Here is a 17745-nt window from a genome sequence, read left to right on the forward strand (position 1 = left end):
ATTATCTGTCTCAGGTGTTGAACAATTGCTCGGCGTCCCAAAAATGGTTAAAGGTGATGCTGAATGTCAGACCTCAGCAATCATCACTACCTTAAATAAGTGGAAAGTTCGTTCTTGTGCTTTGATTCACCATGTACTTTGATTCAGCAGCTATTAACACAGGTTTATTAATTTGCTGTTATTATTCTTATTTTTTATGAATAATTAAGTTAACAAAATAATTGGATGTTAAAAAAATTTAATTGTAGAAAATAACTTCAAAAACTCCAAAACATTTATTTTTGTCGTGAGTTATACTATGTTAAATTCGATTAGTCACTCAAGTCCTGATGTCCTATTCTATGTAATTTAGTTTCTTATGAATTTATTGTGAGAGCCAGTTAATCGTGACATAATATCTAGTCACTGATTTTTATTGTCATTTTTCGGTCAGATAAATACAATGAAACATGTGTTCAAATTGAGAGAATTCTACAACGAGAATTAGTATGTCTGCCTTGCTACCATCATATTCTAGAAGTTGTTTTACAAAGTTGTTTTTAAAATTTATTGGTTGGTAAGTTCTGGTCCAAATGTACCATTTTTTTTCTAAATTCTTAAAAAATTGGGATGACATTGATCAGTCTAAATTTCAAAATGGAATGACTGATCATATTGTAGCCGATGCCCTGACAAAAGAAAAAGAAGATTTTCTTACATTCATCAACAACCATTTACAGATAAAAACTTTCGTCAATGCACTTGAAACGTTTTAAAAATAATTATTACAGTTTGTAATTCATATACATATTATTAGATTTCTCATTCACAGGATGATTATAAGGAAGTCCTGGAACTGTCCTTGGTATTTCTGATTGATACTCCAAATCAAATAATTCATTTTAAGCGTCCTAGTGCTGTGTACCACGCGAGGTGGATGGCAAAAGCTATTTACAGTTAAAAAATATTTTTGTTTAGAGATGAATTTCGATTAATAGCACAGGAAACGAAAAATCTCCGAGAAATTTGTATTTTTGTTGTTTTATTTTACATCTAAGCTTGGTTTACTTCAACTTCTGCAATTATTGCTCCGAATCAAGATTTAGAATTATTGCAAAAATTAATGCTATACAAAAAAACCAATTCATTTTTCTCACTAGCTGCTACTCGAAAACTCTCTGATCATCTTTGGTATTTAAGTGAAGAGCTAGCTACTCTTGCATTATTTGATGAGAATGTTCCAGTTGAAATTGAACGACAAGTGGTTGAAGCAATGAAAGTATATCCAAAGAAGACACATTATCGAAAAACGACGTGCAAATGCTGAAAATTCACTGGAAATTTTCTTAAATAAAAATATAATTTTTTTCTGAGAAATCATTGAAAATATTTGAAAAATTTGATTGGTCTTGTGATTTTCTTGATAAAGATGTGCAATTGTGGCCAGAAAATGAGAGCTATCAAGAAAATTTAGAGTATTTTGAAAAACTGAAAGTTGTCAATGACATTCCAGAACGTGGTGTTGCATTAGAGGAAGAATATCATGAGTGTCAAGCTAAAGATGATGAACAATTTCAATTTTTACAAGTTGTAAAAGAGCATCAACAAAAATATCCAGACTGCAGTAAAAAAAATGCTTCAATCGTAGTTGTTACAATGCTCAACTCTGTTTAAACATGATAATATCCATTGAGCTCTAAAATCTGTATAGATTAATCAATTGAAAATTCCGTGAAACTTTCGAATATTAAATTTATTTCACTTGGGTCATAATTTTCTTACAGAAAATAAAATAAAGAAGAAAAATAATTTAATACGTGAGTGTTTTTTCTTTTAGTCTTATGAAAATATTAGTGCATCAGAACCAGTTTTACTTATTTAAAAATAATTTTGAAGATAGTAATAAATTAATTTCTATCAGTTCTATAACTCAATAGTTGAAATTTTATACGTTAAAAAGTTTATGTTTAAATATCTTTAGAGCGGCTATCTCTATGATAAAAGTGTAGGAGACCCTTTTTGTAGAGCGTTGAATCCTCTAAAAGAAAATGCTATGGGCTTATGTATGTGAAGTGCGAATGCCCAGCTATAAAAATTAGATGAAAAAATTTGTTTCTTCTGTTCTTTAAATGGGAAATGGAAAATTAGAGACAGACATCTCTAAATATTAATATTAAGTGTTCGGCTTTGAAAAGGTTTCTTCTTTCATCTTCCTGCAAGTTTTCAGCCTGCTTTTTCGTTGAAAAAAAACGACGCCTCACAATGGCAAGCCCTACTGTCAATAGAAATTTGATCAATTTTTTGTTAACATTTTCTAAATCACGCCGTAAACGGTGTAAGATTCTGGTATCTCAAAATTTTTATAGGCTAGTCAGAATTCAGCAGATATTGCTCTGAGATTAGAAACGGCCAAATTTATTGGTGGTTAAAAATCTCTAAACTTAGAAACTAACTCAAATTAGTTAACCCTTATGTGAGTGACAAATAAAACACCTTTATCAGAGTGACGAGGTACCCGGGTACCTGCATACATTTTGTACGTAATGTTAACAATCAAGATCTGCGTTTACGTTCCACACACTTCAAATATTATTATTTTAGTTAATCTAAACAGTTGACGACTACGGCGGTCAATGCGGAGGAGAGGGGGGGGGGCGAAGTGCGGTACTTGGTTATCGGTGCCCAAGAAACACTGCATCCATTCAATGCATCGTGCTTGATATTGACACTTGACTGTATACGATAGTTTGTATTGTGCGAGATTATTTATATTTTGTGAGTTAAGAATTTTATTTCATTATGAATATTGGAGCGAGTACTTCTAAACAAAGATCACGTGTTCGAAGATATAATTCAACAGAATTATTGGAAATATTGGCAGAATCTTCCAGTGATGAAGGTGAGTTTGTTGGTTCTGATAATGAACATGATTATATACCTTTGGTTCAAGAGGGTGGATTGGAAATTTCGGATGTTGAGCAGGAAGCTGAAGTAGAAAATGAGATTGACTCATACGATTCCGATGCGAGTTTTGAAGGAGAATCGTTTGAAAATATCCTTATTGGAAAAGATGGAACGCAGTGGCAATCTGACCCACTTCCTAGAACACAAACTAGTAGTCGAAACATCATTCGTCAACAAGACGGGGCTGCATCTTTCAGTAAACTTTACAATCAAATGGAAATATTCAAAAATATATTGTCCAATGAAATATGTGACATTATTTTGAGGGAAACAAATCGGAAAGGGACTAAGATTACTGAAGCATACAATAATAAACTGATGGAAAATTACCCTGATACTAGCAAGCGACCGAAACAAAAAATATTCAAACCATTCACAGAACAAGAATTGGATGCATTTTTTGGCATTATCTTTAGTGGGGTGCATAGATCTAATAAAGAGCATTTGACTGAACTGTGGAAATCCAGTCATTTGCCGCTATTTCGGGCTGCGATGTCCCATGATAGATTCAAAATGCTTTTACGCTTTATAAGGTTTGATAATGATGTAACGCGCCCTGAACGTTTGTTAGCTGATAAAGCAGCCGCTATACGAGATATTTGGACTATGTTCATTTCAAATTTGAATAAAATGTACAAGCCTCGTGAATGTATCACAGTTGACGAACAGCTATATGGATATCGCGGGCGGACTCGCTTTACTCAATACATGCCATCGAAACCTGAAAAGTATGGCATAAAAATATTTTGGGCTTGTGATGCAAATAATTCATACCCCCTAAATGGACAAATATATACAGGAAAGTCAACTGATGGCAATCGTCAAATAAATGTTGGAGAATGCACAGTATTAGACCTCGTGGCTAAATATAAAAATTCAGGACTGAATGTAACTACTGATAACTTTTTTACTTCTCTTCAACTTTCCCATTCCTTGAATTCGTGGAATATGACACTAGTTGGAACGGTAAGAAAAAATAAACGGTTTCTTCCTGCAAATATGCAAGCACACAAAGAGAGGGCGATTTATTCTTCAAACTTTGCCTTTAGCAAAGAAGCAACTGTGTGCTCCTACGTACCTAAAAAGAATAAAGCAGTAATAATGTTGTCATCAATGCACATGTCACCAGTTATTGAAAGTAATAAAGAAATTGCCAAACCAGAAATAATTTTATATTATAATAAATCCAAAAGTGGAGTGGACAACATGGATAAACTGTTAGCAGAATACACTGTAAAACGCAGAACGAATCGGTGGCCTTTAGCACTTTTTTACAACATCATTGACATTGCAGCTTTGGCAGCATATATCATTTACATGGAACATAACCCGCAATTTGTCTCGAGTGACAGACGTAGAAAGTTTCTGAAATCATTGAGTCTACAACTGTGTGGTAAAAATATAGAACAAAGATCAAAAAATTGCATTGTAACATCAAAACTACATGTGAGATCTGCAATGCAGGACGTGCTTGGTCAAGATCTATGGCTATCGGTTTCTTCTGCATCTACAACTTCTATAGCTCAGACTAGACGAGATTCTACAGGGCGTGTTGCAGTCGTCGGAAGTTGCTACATATGTAGAGAACTCAAACGCAAGCAAAGAAAAACACGAAAAGCTTGCACTAACTGCAGAAAACCAGTTTGTGATGAACATGCAGTAACTCGTCCAACATGTAATACCTGCTTCAAGAGCTGTGCTAATACTGCATAAACATAGAATTTGTAATTTTTATATAAATAAAACATTTCAACAAATTATTATTATTTCATTTTTGAACGAAATTATAAATACTTTTTCCATAGTCATACAAAACACAGAGAGGTACCCGGGTACCTTGTCACTCTGTTGTGATTTCAAAATATGTTTTGGTTTCTACAATACATTGGAATTAGTTGACTGTGTCAAAACATTGAAAAACATGTAATTTATAACTAGTGCAGAGCTCTCAGAAAATCACAACCACCTAGAGGGCGTAAAACCTACTTTTCTTTAAATTTGAAAACGCTAAAGGTACCCAGGTACCTCGTCACTCACATAAGGGTTAAACTAATGTCCATGATTGTACATGTAAAACTCCTTCATTTATATATGCTACACAATGACAAAACATTAATGCTGAAACGTCGTACAAATTAAAGTTTATTAATAAATAAGTTGTTATAAAATTTTTACAAATTAACTGTTCACGCTACCTTACAACGTTATGAATTGAATAATAAATTACACTTATTATTTGCTTACAGAGGATCAAATAGCTCTGGAAGTAAATCCCCTGGTGCTGGCAGTTACAATCCAGAAGCTGGATCGGTAACAAACAGTGGAATTAATGATGCGAAATCGCCAACAATAGGACAAGTTAAGCAATCCCAGAACACAAAAGATACTTCGGTAAGATTTTTACCTTCAGTGAAAAAAAAAAAAAATATAAGCCTACAATTTATATATGATTGGTTAGTGATAGAAGATTATCCTGACTAGAAATTTCAATGTAAGACTTATTTGGCTCTCATTGGGTTGCCTAATAGAGACCCGACATTGGGATGTCACGCAAAGTCCTATGCGGCCCTCATTGGGCAATCCTTCTTAGCTGAAATAATTTTACACTCAAGAGAATTATTTTTACACGGCTTGAACGAATGAAATGTACGGGTTCCATTGATGGTTTTAGCTGTTGAAAACCGTTCCTTCAAATACTCTTCGTGTCTTTTATATGGTGTCACCATGTCTCTGTGTGTGTGTGTGTGTGTGTGTATTTTTTTTAAGAGGCACAAAAAAGATCTTTCATGGACACCGCCATCATTAATCCTCTGCCACCCATCTTGCGGCAGATAACGATGACAGTAGTGTGGGATTTTTACCCACTAAAAAAAACATTCTTCTCCCCTCTCCCCGTTGATAGTACGGGGAGGACTGGATTGGAACCGCGTTAGCATTACTTCAATCCAGTCCGTGCTGCGTCTCACGACGCCTACTCTTGGCTACTGGTCTCTTTCTGCGATTTTTTCTTCCAGAAGGTGCTGTGCGTAAACTGCAACAGCTGACCAGTTTTTCTCTTGTTCGATCATATAGGTCGCCAAGTTGGAGGGGGAGAGCCTGGCGCCTATGGTCTCTTCAGTGCTGCTTCTGTAGTTCTTCCACCGAGCACACTCGAAGAATGTGTGTTCGGCATTGTCAATTTTGTCCGGGCAATATTTGCATGTCGGCTTGTCCTGTAGTTTCATCCTGTAGAGGTAGTCATTGAATTGGCCATGGTCTGTCAAGAGCTGGGTCAGAAAAAAATCCGTGTCCCCGTGTTGTCGAGAGAGCCAGACGTTTATGTCCGGGATCAGGCGCGCCGTCTATCTGCCCGTTTCCCCTGACGTCCATCGGTCTTGCCACTCCTGTTTCGTTTCCTTTCTTATTCTCGTCTATACTTCCTTGGAGTTGTCGCCATTCCTTTTTGTGTTGTAGAGTTTCACTCTCTCAAATGCAAACAAGTCAATCGGTGTGGCCCCTGCTATTACCAGTACCGCTGCCTCTGAAACCGTGCGATAGGCACAATTAACTCTCAGCGCTCCTCGTCGTTGCACTGCTGGTATTTTGCGCCGATAAGTCTTCTGTCTAAGTATGGCCGCCCATATCTCTGATCCGTATAGCAGTATTGAGTGGACTACTTCCAAGAGCACCCTCCTTTTTTTGGTTCGTGGTCCTATAGTGTTGGTCATGATTCTCGACAGGTTGGAAACTACCTTGTTGGCTTTTGTGCAGGCGTTTTCAAGGTGTTCTCAGCTTCTCGTCGATCACTACACCTAAATAACGCAGTGCCCCCGTGGATGTCAGTGTTGTCCCGCCCATGTCTACGACGAACGGTTTTGGGAACCACTTTTGTCGGGTGAGGATGACGATCTCAGATTTCTGCTTGGCGAGTTGCAGGTGATATTCCTCTAGCCAATTTTCGACGACATCGATGGTTTCCCGAACTAGTAGTTTTGCCTCCTCTGCACTGTCAACGACTATCGTAGCCACGACGTCGTCTGCAAAGCCCGTGAGTTTCACCTGTTTCGGTAACGGAATTTCCAGAAGCTCATCATAGTTTGCGTTCCAAAGGTCGGGCCCCATAATTGAACCTTGCGGCACACCAGCCGTTATGTTATGTCCTTGTGGGCCTTCCGTCGTTTCCGCTATCAACGTTTTTTCGTCGAGATAGTCGTCTACTATTCTCAGATTTTCTGGCTCCACATTAAATTTGTGTTCTAAAGCATCTAGGATGTTACGCCAGCTCTCAATTCCTGTTGAAGGAATTGATGTCCAGTGTAAGAACAAGACACACCTTGCGAGCTTTGAGGCTGCCAGACCATGCTTCTCTAGCTGTCTCTATGACTTTCTGGATCGCACCAATTGTTGATCGTCCTTTCCGGAAGCCATGTTGGTTACTGGCAAAGCCTCCGGCACGGTCGATGTCGTTTCGTAACCTGCCGAGCTCGTTTCGTAGCTTCTCGAGCAGTTTCCCAGCAATATGAAACATGCAGAGTGGTCTAAATGACGATGGTGTTAAAGAGGTTCCCTTCCCTTTGTCTAACAGGGCCAATCTCTGCCGCTTCCAGACCGTACGAAACGTGCCGGTTGTCAAACACGCATTGTAGGTCCTTATAAGTATGTGCGGATATTCCAGGGCTACGGTGTTGATCACCGAGGCTGGGATGCCATCGGGGCCTGGTGCTTTCCCCATCTTGATGGTTTTTGCTGCGTCTTGCAATTCCTTTATAGTGAAGGGTGTTGTTTCGCCGGTTTTTGCATATCGTCTTTTTTCTCGCGGTGGGTGTTCAGGAAACAACTCCGCCACGATGCTGTTCATTGAAGCAGGAGACTTCGGCGCTTCTGAAGACGCCTTCCCAAGTCGTTTAGTGACAATTTGGTAGGCTTTTCCCCAGAGGTCATTGTTTAGGTCGTTGCAGATGTCTTTCCACAACACTACTTTACTTGCTTTGATGGCTTTATTCAAAGCCTTCTTGGCCTGTTTGTACTCCATCGAGTATATGTCTTGGTCAGGGGAACGATTTGCTGCTCTCGTTGCTCTCTGACGTAGTCCATGGCATTTTTTCCGACGATCTGCTATGTCTTGAGTCCACCAATACACCGGCCGATAGAAGCCTCGCCTCTTCATCTGTGGCATAGAAGCATCGCATGAGGCGGCGATCAGCCCCATCACTCTTAACACTAAATTTGTCGTTTCATTACGGCTATTTGGAGTCGGGCTGTCCTGAAAAGTAGACGAACTTCATGTCAGAGAAGTTCGCAGCTTCTCTAAATCGAGCTTCGTGACATTCCACTTCCGCGGTTGATAATCGTGTCGTGTTACCGGAACGGAAGCAGTTTGAATACTGAATGTCACATACTGATGGTCGCTGCCACTATATTCTTCGGATACGGTCCAGCCTTCAATCATGTTCGCAATCTTTAGAGTCGCTAACGTGATGTCGAGTATAAATTCCCGGTATCTTGGTCTTCTAAAGGTGGTAGTACTTCCGGTGTTCAGCACTATGAGGTCCGTCCTTGCTGCGAAGTCCGCTACTTCGTCTCCTCTGGTGTCGGAGGGTTCAGCGCCCCATTCAGCTGATTTTGCGTTGAAATCACCAGCTACGATGACTTCCCTATCGAACTTGCCGATAGTGTCCTCTATGTTTGTCATTTTCTGTCGAAACACACTAATCCCTTCATTGGGTGAAAGGTAGACGCTTACAAAGTAGGTCTTGGGGGTTTTGATCCAGACAAAGCCTTCTTCGCCTCCGCTGTCGCTCACGGTGACCTTTTTTAAGTTTATGATCTAGATTGCTGCTGTGCCAGATTTATCGGCAAGCCATGTATTACCCTGAATATTTAAATATTGCTTGCAGATAAGGCAGATGTCCATCTTGTCTTCAAAGATACGCTGGCGCAGAAGATTTTGCGCTAAGGCGCACCTATTCAGGTTACCCTGTAATAAGCGCGTCATTTTTGTTCTCTCGTGGCTGCGGCAAGTGCGGTGCGAAATGCCTTACACGCTCCGGAACCGGTTACATTACCTAAGCCATCCTGAACATCTTTGTCTGCCGTACAAAGGAAGCACTTTGGCTTTTCTACGCAGTTTGTAGATTTATGGTTATCTCCGCCACATTTATAGCAGCATTTGCTTCTGTCAGGACCCATACAATTCTCTGTTCGGTGACCGAACCCTAGGCATTTAAAGCATCGGGTTACTTTCGCAACTGGGCGTATGCGGCAGTTAACCCAGCCAATCTTTATACGGGCCTTGTTGAGGGCTTTAGTCGCATTGGCTTCGTGGATCTCGCAGAAGGCTGCCCGATTACCTCGTGGTGTGGGTTTTGTCAAATTCACCCGTTTGATCTCTAGGCTGCATTTGAATTCACGTTTAAGTGCTTCGCGGACTTTGCTCTCGGTAGAGATTTCATCCAAGTCGAGGATCTCAATCGTTGTTGTTGGTGTTAGCGTTTTGATCGTGCCGATATTTGCAGTGGCTGACCTTACTGCATCGATGAAAGCCTTGCTGTCCTCGGTCTTTCGCGCCATTTCAAGGAGAACACCTCCGTGCCTCGTCCTTTTAATAGACCTTATGTCTACTCCAGTCTCTGTCGGGCTAACCTTGGCCTTGATTTCCTTGATGAGATCGGCGTACGTTCGCCCTTCAGCTGGTTGGACAAGCACAGCCTTTGTTCTTGTCTTTTTCCTTCTCGGTTTTTTTGAGCCACCCTTACTTGGCTGGTTTTGGGCTTCAGTAGTTTTTTCCCCTGGCTCCTGTTCTCTTTCCTTCTTTTTCTTTTGCCGTGTCACCTTGATCCAGGTATTATCTCGGGCTGTCTTTTTCTGTACTGGCTTGTTGATTTCAGAGGAAGGGCTGGGTGTAGACAGCAGCCTCTTCTTTTTGTTCTCTTTTTCTTGCTGTGGTTTCTCAGGAGTGACCAAAAACGCTTGTGGTTTTGTGGTCATCTCCGGAGATGTTTGCGTGGTTGTCGCCGACGTCGATGCTGGTTTGTTGGCCAACTTATATGCCGTGGCAATGGACGCTACTAATTTTCTGAGTTCACGATGGAGATTTCTTTTGTCCTTTATGAACTCAGTCAACTCTTCGATCTTGCTGTCGAACCTTTCCATTGGTGATTATTGGCCGGTGACAGTCGGTAGAGAGTTGATCCTCCCTCGATACGTGTTAGTGTTGACGGGAGCAACAGGTCTTCCACTTCTTGGAGGAACGCCTGTTTGCTATGCGTCTACTTCCATCTGGGCTGTTTCAGTACTCCCTGTAGCATTGCTAGCATTGCTAGACGGCAGAGCCATGGAGTCCACTCTGCTGTTCAAACGGTCGCTTGATAACGACGAGTTCAAGCCCGCTTGTACGCCTTCCCTCGCCGGTACTGTGGTATCCCCCCTCTGCACCGTAGACGATGTTTGAATGTTTTCTGAGATTTCATATCATCTTTTTACTAGGTATTGGTCCACCCCGAGTAATTTATTTCCTCGGTACCCGACGTATCTGGCGCGCAGGTATGACAAGTATTCCCCTATCCACCACCTGGAAGGCACTCGATGCGGGACCCAGCAAGCCTGACACGAGGTGTGGGTGTGTATGTATGTATGTGTGTAAGTATGTGTCTCTCTTACAACTTTTGAACGGCTCGACCGATCGAAACGCGGTTGGTGGCATTCGATTCAGTTCCACCAAACTTAGATTTCCTAAAAATTTAAACTGATTCAGACATGTAGATTCCACGAAATCTCCAAAAACAGCAAAAAAAATTTTTTTTAAGTGGTTTTTTTGGAATAACTTTTAAACGGCTCCTTTGATCAATTTTAAAAATTAATCAGCTCTCAACCTTTAAAAACGACGCCGACCACCGCCAACCTTTTCGAAATCGGTTCATTTGTTCGGGAAATATCGTGAACGAAAGAAATCGAAAAAATGGAATTTTTCAAGAAAAACTCTAAAATTTATTACCTGATCAATTTATGTTAACATACTATTCATAGTAATTAAAAAACTGCATAGATTGCTGCAAATCGCGTGAAAATCGGTTAATTTGTTCGAGAGATATTGTTGTTGAAAAATTTTGAAAAAAGTGTTTTTTTCGTAACTTCGAGATTTCTTTTTGGATCGTTTTCGATGAAAAAAAAATTATTATAGTCTACAAAACCACGTCGATCGCTGCCAAGAACGTGAAAATCGGTTGATTGGTTCGTGAGTTATCGTTGTCGATAAAATTAGGAAAGAGTACATTTTTCAAATTTTTCTTAGATTTTTGGTTTGATCAGTTTGTGTTCAAAAATATATTGTAGAATTTGAAAAAATGAGTGGAATGCTGTTAACTGCCTGAAAATCGATTCATTCATTCAGAAGTTATTGCAGTTTGAAAATTCAAAAAATACTGATTTATTAAACTTCTATCAGACTTTTGAGCTCGAAGAGCTCAAAAGCTAAGAACAGCTAACTCTTTGAGCTCGGAGGGCTCGAAGTAACATATTAATGCAGAGGACACATGGGCATACTCCACATGCAAACCCGAAAAACTAGTATGGTCATGCAAAAACCAACCTATGCTAACCATAACCGTTAACGGCACCGGAATCATTCAACTGCAACCTGGCTGCAGGGTAAAATGTAACGAATTTTCGTTCCATGGTCTTAGCCAAGACATCACGAAAATCGAATACATAATTCCACAGATCAACCTGACCCTGGAAAACTTAAATTCAAGTCTAGCAGCCCAGACTCCAACTCTGCTACTAAAGGACAGCAAAGATGCAGTAGCAATTACGGATGATCGCGCCATGGGGCCAAGGATTATCCGAAAACGAAGAGAAGATGTCCCTAGTTACATTAGACCACCAAGAAGACAACTTACACTGGAAATTAGCAGTCGGTTCAGCAATCAGCATTCTAGGAATAGTCCTCGCCGTCGAAGAAGTCTGCAGCTGGAGAATATTCCCTGGCTACCTACTGTCATGGAGGAAAACCTGGAAAAAAGAAAATGAATCAGTAAAAGGTCCTACTACAGAATTAAACGAAATTATACATACCATCAAGACGCCAGAGAAGAGACACTCACCACTCTGCTCATCATCCACAACTCAAGTGAGCACTTCAACTTCATCCAAGGACATCTCTACGGACACCGAAGAATTTTTAAAATCAAGAGTAAAACCTTTCCAACTCAGCAAACTCCAGTCTCTGTGAGGAATAGCAGCAGCTCACAATAAATGTCCTAGATAAGTCAATAATATATTAGTTACTATAAGGAAAAGCAGGTGATTCGTTCTTGGCAAAAAGTATATTAATAAATAATAAATCAAATTTGAAAAAAAAAAACCAAAGACCAGTCACCCGCTAAAATAAAAATTTAATTCATTTAACATGGTTGAAATTGAAATGAAAAAAAAAAAAAGAGAAATTCAAATTTTGAGATTTCTGTACGAGCTTAAAATAATATAACATCTCATTTACTTATGCAAATTATCAAAACACTAGAAATAATCCTCGTTAAAAAAAAAAAAAAAAATTTTTTTCTTATTCCTTTTTTTAATTATTGAAAAGGTCGTTACCTCTAAAAACGTTACTGCTAAAAGCAGATCTTAACAATCGCTGGATACCCAACCATTATGGAGAAGAGCAATAAACCCTTGATACATAATGGACACCTGTGGGAAAGAGAGAACAGTAAGTTGATGCTAATAACTCTCAAAGAATAAAATCAACCGTAAATAATTACCTTTTATCATCATACTTACCTGGCAATTAAATGAGTAATTAGATAAGAGAGGATTCAGAACTTTATTTTTACATAAAGATTTCTCCGAAAACTACTGTGTATCAGGAAGGAAATAATTCCACAAAAAAAAATGTTCTAAAGTTATTGCACTTCTTACACCGTTCCAACAATAATCCACAGCGAAAAAGGCCAGTTTTTCCCACAAAACCGCTAAATATTGTACAATTGTTTATTTTTTAAACAAGCAAATAAAAGCGACGTACAGATATCTCGAAGGCGAACTAAAGAAAAATTTTACTTTAAGTCGCAGCTGTGTCGATACCAAGAGCGAAAATTTTAAGTATTTTTGCTCTTGCGGGGACGAGATAGAGCAGCCCTTATATTAAAATCTTTCTACTATCACTCGCACTGTATAGTATAAGATACATATTTCTTTTGATTACAAATGCCACACCACAAATGAATGAGAGAATAAAATTTCGCTTACGCGGCAAAAAAATTACATATACCGCACAAATACTATGAAAAACTCGAAAATTTAATCGCAAATAAAACAAGCTGCTTAAAATTTTTTTTTTTCGCAATTATAGGGAAATTTCTATATGAAGCAGCCCTCATTAAATTAAAAACGCATTAACTATTATCCGTATGATTTAATCTAAAATTAATATTAATAATTGTAACTTATTCTAAAACGTCATGTACCGAGAGATCGACAGAGAAATAGAGCATTGCGAGCCATCTAGTAACGCTCGACAACGACCTAATTACCACGGGATCTACTGCACTTTGATCAATGCCCGGATTGATTACCATCCGTACTGGGTCGATAATTAAGCAAGTTGTAGCATGCATTACCCCCTAAGCCGACTACTTGTCTCTCGCGCTATTTCCACGCACATGCTCGGAGTAAGACCAGTTCACAGTAAATTCATTAACATCTACACAAAAAAAAAATAAAAAAAAATTTTTTTTCCGAGAGAGGGGACTAAATTTTTTTTTTCTTTCAAAAAAAAAAAAGAAAAATAAACCTACGTAAAAATGCCTAATTACCGACCATAACTGTAATTAATCTCATACCAACTCCGTAGGACCAATGCACTATTCTCTGTCTATCTCCACTACACGAACAACATATGCAAACAGAACTTATATAAAGTAGCAATATATTTTCTTACAAAAAATTATATATCCATAATGTAAGTGGTTATCGCTTATAGGCGAGGTAGATATAAGGAAAGCAAGTGGGCATTCTTACAATTGGGAATCCATTAGTTTTAATTATTATTCGGTCAGTTACGCACTTTTTCCTGCTGGAAACTGGAAAGACGTTAACCGTAAATTAAAGTGTAAAATTTCAATAAGTAGTTTATAAGTGCTGAATAAAATTATTGTGAAACGTGTAACATTTTGACTGCTGCTGTTCAAATAATAAAAACCAAATACACGAATCTCGGGTCATTCTTTACTGAGAAAGCAGCCCTTAATCATCCATTCCTGGCCTTTAAATTCAACATTTAGATTTGAGAGCATGCCTAGCTGCCCTTCAAAGCCCAAATCAGTAAGGAACAAGTCATCTAACGGTAAGTGAAAAGTAATTTATTAATCTCGAGAAATCTATCTAATTTAAGAAAATTATATCTCTACGAAAATTCTCAGTCTTTTCAAAAGGCGTTGTATTTTGTCTCTCGAAAGCTCCCACAACAAATAATTTAACAACGGGAATAAAAACCCCTCGTTGCGTATTCTTAAAAAGTTAGTCCGATCCTCCACCGTTACATCGCTACCGCATTTTAAACGCCTTCGGACATAACAAAGCCAATTTCAGCCTTTGAGTTTCAAAAGTCTCCCCAGGTATACTTATATTTCATTTACATTTATGATATTTACGTTTGGAATTGTAGTGGACTTTATGTATTCTGAAAAAATATGAGGTATATAATCTTGAAATATTTTTTAGGTCACTAAATTTATTCGATAATATATTATAACAGAAGTGACTACTGAGTTGGGTGGCTATTGAGTACTATACCCTATAAATGATCGGAAAATGCAAAGACAATCGATTTTTTTTAATTTCACGCTAGTGGTGCCCTTTCATAGTGTTATAGCGTAGTACTTTATAGAAGAAACACTCAGAATTGAATAATTACTATAATATTTTACAGCGATTTTACTTGAGAAAATAAGATAAATTTGTCATAATTTCAGAAAGCATTCATGCAAAGCAGATCAGTTTCATTAGTGGATATGTACATTGACAATACAGAACCTAGTGAAAACGTTGGCCAAATTCACTTCAGCTTGGAATATGATTATCAAAACACTACATTAGTTCTACGGATTATACAGGTGCTGATTATTTTTTTAAGAGAACCGAATAGTACTGAAGTATTGTTTCGTAGATTGATTTAAAACTTGACTTTCTTTTCTATGTAGGGTAAAGATCTTCCCGCCAAAGATTTATCTGGTACATCTGATCCCTACGTTAAAGTAACTTTATTACCTGACAAAAAACATAGACTTGAAACAAAAATCAAGCGAAGAACTTTAAATCCTCGATGGAATGAAACTCTCTACTTTGAAGGTACGCAAAAAAACGAATAACATTATATAATTTTAATCGGTAAAGTAAATCTCATTTTTTGTTGAACAATAATAACAATTTACTGAAATAGAAAAAAAAATCTGACAATCGGTTGACCGCCCAAGCCAACTCTGGAATTTCTTGCTAGGTTTGAATTTAAAGCTTTTTAAAATGTGTTTTTCGATCATTGTTTGAGCTTTTCAAGCTCAAAGCACCATTTGTCACAATCTGAGCTCTTCGAACTCATGATGTATTTATGAAACAACTGTAACTTTTGGATGTGTCGTTCAATTTTCTCTTTCGAAAAAGCATTCGCTACAGTTTTTAAAGCAAAAAACAAAATCGTACAGGCTTATATTGATTAGTTAAGAATTCTCGACGATATCTTAAAAAAATACCGAAAAACCAATTTAGTGAATTTTTAAAAACCTGTAACTTTTGAATGCGTCGTTCGATATTCATTTTCAAAAATTTATTCGACGCAGTTTTTTAACTACAATAACGTATACATGTTTTAATTATTTTTCCCCATGCTTTAAAGTTATCTTAAAAAAAACACTGAAATTCAAATTTTTTATTTGCTGTCTTTATTTTTTAAATATCTAAGATATTTAAATAAAATAGGACCCCCCGTTTTCGACTTCATCGTGAAAATTAAGTCTATATGTTTTTTTCTCAAGTAGTCACAATGATGAAATTCATCCCCCAAACAATTTTTCAAACTTTTCATTGTAACAACAATTTTTAACTTCCCCCTGAAAAAATTGAAGACTTTAAAAAATCGGGAAGTTAATGGTTTTACCCTGATTTTCGAAAATCGAGTATTCATCAGATCTCGACGTTTTGAGGTCCTAGGAAGCTCCCCTGACTATTCCCGCGAGGGTGTCACGATGTCTGTGTGTGTGTGTGTGTGTGTGTGTGTGTGTGTGTGTGTGTGTGTGTGTGTGTGTGTGTGTGTGTGTGTGTGTCTCTCTCTCTCTCTCTCTCTCTCTCTCTCTCTCTCTCTCTCTCTCTTCGAAGACCGAAAGGGCTATTGAAGACCGAAAGGGCTATTTTTTAACGAATTCTTTGACATTTTTTCAAGATTTGCTCCAAATTTCAACAATATAATCATAGCTGGTGATTTAAATTGTAACTTGTTAGAAGATAGTTATACTGCAAGGCACCTGAAAGACTTTAATCTTGAATCATCACTGTTCTGCGTACCTTACGGAGCTACTTTTCATAAAAATAATTATGATTCTTGGTTGGATGTCATCCTGCTTGACAGTGATAGTAAATTAGTTTCGTTTGCTAAATCCGATTCTCCGTTCATTGATGGCCATGACTATTTATTTTGTAAATATAAATTAAATTGTTCAAAACCAGCACCAAAGAAAGTTACCTTTAGAAACCTAAAAAATTGTGATCATCAAGCTCTTTCAAGAACTTTGATGAACACTTTAAGAATTGATAATGCTATACTAGAGAATTCGGATCCAAATGAGTTGCTGACTATCTTCAAATCTGGTGTTCTATCTTCTCTGGATTTGTTTGCACCAGAAATTACTAAGAAGATAGTCCGTCATAGTAATCCCTGGCTTAAAAAGAATTAAAAGTGAAGTGCAAAGAACGTGATAAAATTTATAAGAAAGCTAGGAGAACTCGGGACCTAAATCTGCTTGCTCTTTTTAGAATTAAGAGGAAAAACTTAAAAGCTGAGTTGAATCATGCTCGTGAAGAATACTTAAAAACTATTCTTTCAAATCTCTCATTTGGTTCATCTATTTGGAGTAAGCTTAAACATCTTGGACTAATTAAGTCTAACCCTTCATCACCGCTAAACTTTTTTGATGCTCTTGAATTGAATGAATATTACGCAAACATAGTAAGAAAACATCCACCTTGCAATAAAAATTTTGTTGATCTGCTGCCGATGGACTATTCAAGACAAGTCAATTGTTTATTCAAGTGGACCATGATTGACATTGTAGATGTTACTAAGGCATTGCATATTACTCTTTCAAAGTCTAAAGGAAAAAGTCCTGATGGATTGGATTTAAGATGGCTACGGGATCACCTTCCACAAATTTCACTGTTTATTACTGCATTATTTAATAGATCTCTTGATACTGGAATATTCCCTGACATTTGGAAAATTATTTTTATTATACCTTTGAATAAAACTTCACCACCTAGATCTCCGTCAGATACCCGACCTGTTGCAAATCTATCCCATCTGGCCAAAGTGTTTGAAAGAATCATTGCAAATCAAGTGATAACCTATCTGGAGGATAACGAGTTACTCGATCCTTTGCAATCCGGATTTAGGAAACATCACAGCACACAATCAGCTTTACTGAGGCTCACTGATGATATTAGGCAGGCGATGGACAAAAATAAATTTACCATAATAGTCTTATTTGATTTGAGTACGGCTTTTGACTATGTTGACCCCAAGATCATACTGATTGCGTTATTTGAGCTTGGTTTTTC

General features: G+C 37.8%; 1 protein-coding gene across 3 annotated transcripts in view; it reads left to right on the forward strand.

Moving 5' to 3' along the window:
* Positions 1 to 17745, forward strand: part of Syt7 (Synaptotagmin 7) — a 335513-nt gene that overhangs the window by 121787 nt on the left and 195981 nt on the right. For all 3 annotated transcript variants that reach the window (XM_074259521.1, XM_074259520.1, XM_074259522.1), the window contains 3 exons: positions 5190 to 5334; positions 14895 to 15035; positions 15123 to 15270. In XM_074259521.1, the coding sequence (XP_074115622.1) occupies positions 5190 to 5334; positions 14895 to 15035; positions 15123 to 15270 (434 nt within the window). The remainder of the gene's footprint in view (positions 1 to 5189; positions 5335 to 14894; positions 15036 to 15122; positions 15271 to 17745) is intronic.

Source organism: Cotesia typhae, unplaced genomic scaffold (genome assembly GCF_013202065.1).
Source record: "Cotesia typhae breed Kobodo isofemale line unplaced genomic scaffold, CoteBio_Ctyphae contig_20, whole genome shotgun sequence".
NCBI classification, from domain to species: domain Eukaryota; kingdom Metazoa; phylum Arthropoda; class Insecta; order Hymenoptera; family Braconidae; genus Cotesia; species Cotesia typhae.